We start from the raw sequence: 7,368 nt of genomic DNA, 5'->3' as shown, positions 1-7,368 counted from the left end.
CTGGTAGCCTGATGATCCGGGGCCAAAAGGACAAATGGTGCAGGCAGGGCAAGATCCAGGAGAGCACAGGCACCCCTGGAGCACAAGCTGAAGGTGAAAGTTTTGTGTTTTAATGATTGAAGAGGATTATTAGTGTTATAATGGTCATCTATGGAAAGAATATATAGAGAAATGAGATAGTAAATAAAAATTTTAAGTATTTTATTTTTAGTTCAAGAGGTTGATGATCAACCTAGAATTTTTATAGGATTTAGTGAAAGAGCTGGAGAAATGATTTTGTGCTTAAGAGTGCTTGCTGTTCTTACAAGGGACTAGAGTTCAGTTGCTAGTACCTATGTCTGTCAACTCACAATAGTCTGTGGCATCCAAGACCACAGACTGGCATCTGACATATAGGCAGACACACAAATACATAAAGATAAAATTTTAACAATTTAGTGTAAAATTCATCAGATATCCTCATTCCAATCGTAATAGCTTAATTGTGAACACCATCTTACTTACCAGAACTTTGATTTAAATACATTGTAGGCTCAAAATGGAGAATTATATCAAATTCCTAGTCTAGAAATGAGGGTGAACTGGTTCACTTCTCAAGATCTTTTTTATTCATTTGTTTGTTTAGAGTTCATTTGTTTGGGTTTTTTATTGATTTTTATTGAGCTCTACATTTTTCTCTGCTCCCCTCCCTGCCTCTCCCTTTCACTTCAACCCTTTCCCAAGGTCCCTATGCTCACAATTTACTCAAAAGATCTTGTCCCTTTCTACTTCCCATGTAGATTAGATCTATGTATGTCTCTCTTAAGGTCCTCATTGTTGTAGGTTCTCTGGGATTGTGATTTGTAGGATTATTTTCATTGCTTTATGTTTTAAAACCACTTAATGTCAGAATACTTGTGAAAATTGTCTTTCTGGGTCTGCGTTACCTCACTCACAATGATGTTGTCTAGCCCCATCCATTTTACTGCAAAATTCAACCTGTCGTTATTTTTTTCTGCTGTGTAGTACTCCATTGTGTAAATGTTCCATATTTTGTTTATCTATTCTTCAGTCAAGGGTATTTGGGTTGCTTCCAGGTTCTGGCTATGACAAATAATTCTGCTATGAACATACTTGAACACATGTCCTTGTAGCACGACTGAGCATCCTTTGGATATTATAGAGGGAGGGCCCGCTTGTTCTTTTGGCCGCCTGGCTAACTTAGCCCTGAAATAATCACACAGAAATTGTATTAATTAAATCACTGCATGGTCCATTAACACTGGCATCTATTTGGCTAACTCTTACATCTTAATTTAACCCATTTCTAGTAATCTGTATATCGCCATGTAGCAGTGGCTTACTGGCAAAGATTCTGCATGTCTGACTCTGGTAGCTCCATGGTGTCTCTCTGACTCTTTCCTTCTCCCAGCATTCAGTTCTGTCCTCCTCACCCACCTAAGTTATGCCCTATCAACAAGCCAAGGCAGTTTCTTTATTCATTAACCAATGAAAGGAAAACAAAGACAGAAGGACCTCCCACACGAATATACCTAAAAGTGGTATTACTGGGTCTTGAGAAAGGTTGTTTCCTAATTTTCTAAATGTTTTTGGTTTTTGAGACAGGATTTCTCTGTGTAACAGCTCTGACTGTCCTGAAACTAGCTTTGTATACCAGGTTGGTCACAGAAACTCATTTGCCTCTGCCTCACAAATGCTGGGAATAAAGGCATGCGCCACTGTGCCTGGTTCATTTATCAAGATACTAATCTTCACATTTGTGAGAAAGAAGCTAAGTAAAGACTGGCTTATTTTCTCCAAATTGGAACAGATGCCTGTTGAGCTGTGGGATAATCTTGAAATGGGAAACAACAGTGGTACAAGTTCTAAACCCCCACTGGTCATTAAAGAGAAGTTTTACACTGGTAACTCCATGGATCCTTTGTCATGTATTTTAAATAGAGGATGGAATTGTCATAAAGTATTATTATTAATGCTATTCACTGAATTATATCCTTGAAGTTCTCTAGTTTTGAAATCTGGGGCTAGGAGGTTATGACTTGTGGCAAGCCTGAGCTACATAGAGAGGTCCAGGCCAGACTTGGCTACACAGTGACACTCGCATTCCAGAAAACAAAACCAATCACACAAACAAAAGCCCTTTAAAAATCCCTATTATGCCTCTGGAAAGTAAAATCTAGTAGAAACTCTTGGCTGTCTTCAAATAATGTGGAGCATTAGATAATGCAGTTTTCAAAAATCACTTAACTTTTGTTCATTGTTCATTGTCTTTTATTTTATTCCTAGTTCTGGGAATTGCCAGTGCAGAGCAGGTGTCACTGGCTCCCTGTGTGACCAATGCGAAGATGGACATTATGGCTTTAATAAGACAGGCTGCTTGCCCTGCCAGTGCAACAACCGGTCTGATAGTTGTGATGTTCTCACAGGTACGTAGTTTCCTTAATTTGTATGAAATTACTCTTTATTAGTTCAATCTTGAAGTCTTTATATATTCTTTTCAAATATAATTTATTTTCTGTTTTTTATAATTTTTTGTTCTTTTAAAAAGATATAATAAATCACATGGCAAGCCAAACTTTTATAACCACAAATATATTTCATGACTTTCAAAGATAGCATTGATTGAATAGTTCTAGAAGTATGGAGATCAACACCACGTGAAGTGAGGACTCAGAAGTGAAGAAATGTGTTAGAATTCTTACAAGCGAGCATGATCACATGGGAAATTTTGTGTGAAAAAAGTTGAAGCTCCATGAGATCTGAGGGAGAGTCAGATGAATCCAGGATTGCAGAGTGCAATTTACTGGGCGCTCATGTACATAAGAATGGTCAAAGGTGATAGCAAGATTGACCAGGCCTCACAACTTGAATCAACAAGTGAAAATTATGTAGTGTTACAAGGACAAAGGTGACTCTCATTAAACCTAGAATGAAGCTAGTTTATCTCACGCTAACATCAAAGATGCCAGGCACATTCCTGGTGATATTGGACAGGTTCTAATAGTGAAGTTCCATTTACCATACCACTTTATTTTTTTTAATCTGAAGTGTGCAGGGGAGCTATATAAGAAAGGGTATAAAAAAAAAAAGAAAGGGTATAGGGTTAACATAGGCTTAATCATGAAAGTTATGGCTCATGTTTTCTACAATTAAGTCAAACTACATGTTTCTTTTCAGGGGAGATTTGCTGGTCTTGGGTGTGGGGTGAGGAGCAAGGGTTAGCCACAAGGAAAGGATGTGTACTTGAAGAAGAGCTTTTGACTGTGATTTGGAGCCCACAGCACAGTTGGAAACTAGAAGAGCCCTAAACAGAAGACTGGTTTCCCCGAGGCCAGAAAATTCTTTATGCTGACGAGACAAAATCCTTTTAGAGAGAGGAGAACCTGTTAAAACATACAGCCAGCTCTTTATGAATCTATTATCAAACTCTAAAGATTCATGGAATGGGTTCGATTGGCCCCGATGGCTGTTGCTGAATCTCTCAAAGTCTATCAGAGCTGAGGAGACAAAAGTCTGCCAGATTCTTAATCCAAAAGATCATGCTAAGAAATAGTGAAGAAGTAGAGACAGATACAAAAATTAAAGTCTATAACAACCCACTTCCATGCCTGATTGAATTGGCACTATCATTTTCTCATATTTGCCTAATACAGGAAAAGAGGACCCTTTCTGGTTCTTTTATATATCAGGTATGATATACAATAATAAATAACAAATACAATAATAATAAGCCAGGCGGTGGTAGCGCACACCTTTAATCCCAGCACTCGGGAGGCAGAGGCAGGTGGATCTCTGTGAGTTCGAGACCAGCCTGGTCTACAAGAGCTAGTGCCAGGACAGACTCCAAAGCTACAGAGAAACCCTGTCTTGGAAAAAAAAAAGAAAGAAAAAAAACAAATACAATAATAATTAACAAAAAATAAATAACAAAAATGGAGAAATGTGTCCAGTGATAAGCAACGGAGTCAGTACTACGATAATAGTGTTATAAGAGCTAACTTTGAACCTTTAAAATACCTAAAATTAGTATATTGTGGAATTAGAGGGAAAAACCAGACAAAATGGGTAAAAAGAGATAAAATGTTACTACAGAACAGCACTATACTGAACATGCACACACACACGGAGTGGAGTGGAGATCATGAAGATGAGGGAGGTATGTAATTCAGTGAAGTGTTTACTGTGCAATCATGAGGACCTGAGTTCTAACCCCAAAGCTCATGTAAAAATGCTGTGTAGTTCTATATGTATGGATGCTTTGACTGCATGTATGTCTGTGCACCACATATGTGCAGTGTATGTGTAGGTCGGAAGAAGGCATCTGATCCCCTGTAACTAGAGTGGTAAACACTTGTGAGCAGTTTCCATGTGAGTACTCGGAACGGAATGTGTGTCCTCTGGAAGAGCAGCCAATACTCTGAGCCACCCGTGTCTGCAGCCCCAATGACATGCAGTTGTAATCATAGTGCTGGGGAAACTGAGATAGGAGGATTCCTGGGACTTGCTGGTCATCCAGTCTACCCTAATTGATGAACTACAGGTCAATGAGAGATTCTCATCTCAAAAGAAATGGACAGCATTCCTGAGGATGACACTTGAAATTGACCGCTGACTTCCACTTGTGCACACAAACATATACTTACCTACATATAAACCTGCTCACACATACACGTGCATTTAAAAGTAGCAATCTAAAACTGAAAATTAGTGATTTTTTAGGTTAATAACATGACATTAGTTTAAGAGCAGGTTTTACCCAGTGAAGACAAAGTTAGAACCAAATGGAATACAATAAAGACTATCTAAACATACACATTTTGATAAAAATATAGTAGAAGAAATGACAGGGGACAAGTAGGTCACAGCCTGAGTTCATGTAAATATAAGGGAGGCTCTGGAAGTTATGGCCTGGAATTTTCTAAATGATTAATAAAAAAAAAAGATTACAAAGTCCACCTACAGATCAACAATCTGAGCAACACCCACCCTATAACAGAGAAAACCACATTTGTGCAAACTCATGTAAATTGTCACAAATTCCCTAAATGTAAGATTAGAGGAACTTGTTAGAAAGTTTTTAAACACCAACAGAAAAAATCCAGGACTTAAAGAATTTGATAAACACAAGAGGTTATAAGAAAAGAGTATCAGAATATTTGAAACTGAATGGATTCCCAGACGAAAATATGCTAGAAACTTATACTGTATGCTAATCCTGTATTCTCCAGTGAAGTGTGCATGGAGAAATCTGTTCAGAAGACACTGCGTTATATTTTCTGTGTCATCTGGCCATCCCATACCTGTGCATGATATTGCCTACTGTTCTTCTTTATTGATATATGTGTGATCCCAGCCTCTCTTCTATTCCAGAGTTATGATTCGTGATATTTCCTCCTGCCAAGAATCACCTTTCTAAGCTACCTCTATCCACACTGCAGACCCCTTTGTCTTATTAAGTCATATTTTTCCTTTAGGTCTGTCTTCATTAGCATTTCCTGATGCTCCTCACGAAATGCAAAGTGCTTTGCTATACGTTACCACGTGCACTTGTAACTTTTCAGAGCACTTGTCACAGTGATGTTTACAAGTTTACTTATGACTGTCACTCTCATGTGCTTGCCCACAGTAAATTCTATCAGGTCAGGAACAGCATCAGCTTCGTCGCCATCCTTTCCGCAATCTCTAGCACAGATATTGGCACATACTGATCACTCACTGAATCTTTGTTGGATAAGTGAACAAACTAATGCGAAAACATGAACAAAAACAGTGAGGCTCAACATTAGATAACAAGAAGAATGCTTCATTGTTCCGAACCATTAGTTGCTCACGGGGTCTTTTATAGTACCGGAAAGCCATGTATAAGATTCTTTTCTTTTCTAACACTGAAGCAGCTCTCAAACACTCTTGCACATACTCTGGAGATAAAGTAAAATAAATCCTTTGAGTTATTCTGATTTCTAAAAGAAACAAATGTTTACCATATAAAAAACTAAGAATCCAATTTAAAGAAGTGACCACCTGACTTAGAGCAGCCAGTTCATGTACAACTTTTCTAACAAGTGAGTTTTTAACAGTGTTGGGATACGGTTGCCCTCTGGTGGCCATGTTGTATGTTTGCTCAGCTGTTCTTCCCTATATTTCTGGAATTTCTGTTTTAAATTGATTTCAAAGTTCTGTTTTTTTAGTAAGAATAAATTGGTGAAAATGGCACAGGGACAATTTTGACAATATATATAGAAAGGGTCTTAAAATATTTGACTCAGAAATTCTATTTTCAGAAACCTTCTGAAAAAATAATTCTAAATTCATTAAAAGGTTCATGTTGAAAAAGAAAATGCTCATCAGAATGGTATTTATGATGCTAAAAAAGGTAGATACTCAAATTCATAACAATAGGCAATTAATAATGTTGCTTGGATATATATGGTTAGAAACACATTAAATCAAAGCCACCTAGTAGGTTGTTGCAAAATTAAATACATTTGTACATCTACAGGGCCTTGATCATTATAAGAAGCTGAGAAATGGTATCTACTAGAATGTTTTCATTGCAGAGCTTTTATGACATATAACTACACGACAGTGTGAATAATCAGACTATAAAATGATAAGTACCATATAATTAGACTGTTTTGGTGGCAAAACCCAAATCTTTATAAATAAGGATAGATTTCAAGAAATGTGTTCCAAATGTTAATGAGAGTGTTCAAGGAACTTTTATTGTTCTTTTTCTTGTTTTCCAGATTTTCTTTATTTATCTCATTTTCCTTATCTTAAAATAAAATGTAAGAGGGTCAATTATTTTCTAACTATAAACTTTTCCTTCAGATAGCAGGCTTATTTTTAAGAACTCAAGACCCTATTGTGTGTTGGTAGCGTTCCACACAACAGATTCCAGCAGCCTGACTCACTGGCTGCCTTGACTGCTCAAGAACCACTTTGCTTCAGGATGCCACATGCTCCTGGCTTTCTTTGTACGGCTGCTTTTCCTTCTCCGTCAGCTGTGCTCCATCTCCCTTAGTCAGCTCTACACTAGTGCCTTGGGCTTGGAACTTAGCACGTTTGTCTGCTCTGCTTGTCCTTTTCCTCTGAGTGATCTCACCAGGTCTCAGATTTAGTTTAAATGACATTAATATATGAGCTCTTGTCAGATTTGCTTCTCCCTTGGTCTCCATGTCCAAACATCTATGTGTCATTCTTCAGTTTGCTTTCCAGCCAGTGCTGTCTTTAACACACCTGTTTGTATACATTGGTAGTTCATTCTTCACTACAAATTCCAAACTATGAAAGTGCCATAATTTATTTACTCTTCTATTGACATATATTATCTTTTTTATAATTTGTACAAAGTTAGACTGTTTTTAA

The 7,368-nt window shown here is 37.4% G+C and overlaps 1 protein-coding gene across 1 annotated transcript in view; it reads left to right on the top strand.

Annotated features, from left to right (window-relative positions):
* Megf9 (multiple EGF like domains 9) overlaps nucleotides 1–7,368 on the top strand; it is a gene marked incomplete at its 3' end in the record, with an annotated part of 109,523 nt that overhangs the window by 90,200 nt on the left and 11,955 nt on the right. Inside the window, exon 3 of the mRNA XM_026781999.1 lies at nucleotides 2,287–2,426. Coding sequence (XP_026637800.1) covers nucleotides 2,287–2,426 — 140 coding nt within the window. The remainder of the gene's footprint in view (nucleotides 1–2,286; nucleotides 2,427–7,368) is intronic.

The sequence above is a fragment of the Microtus ochrogaster genome, chromosome 10 (genome assembly GCF_000317375.1).
Source record: "Microtus ochrogaster isolate Prairie Vole_2 chromosome 10, MicOch1.0, whole genome shotgun sequence".
Lineage (NCBI taxonomy): Eukaryota > Metazoa > Chordata > Mammalia > Rodentia > Cricetidae > Microtus > Microtus ochrogaster.
The sequence above is the reverse complement of the archived record's forward strand: the minus strand, read 5'-3'. Positions and strand labels throughout refer to the sequence as shown.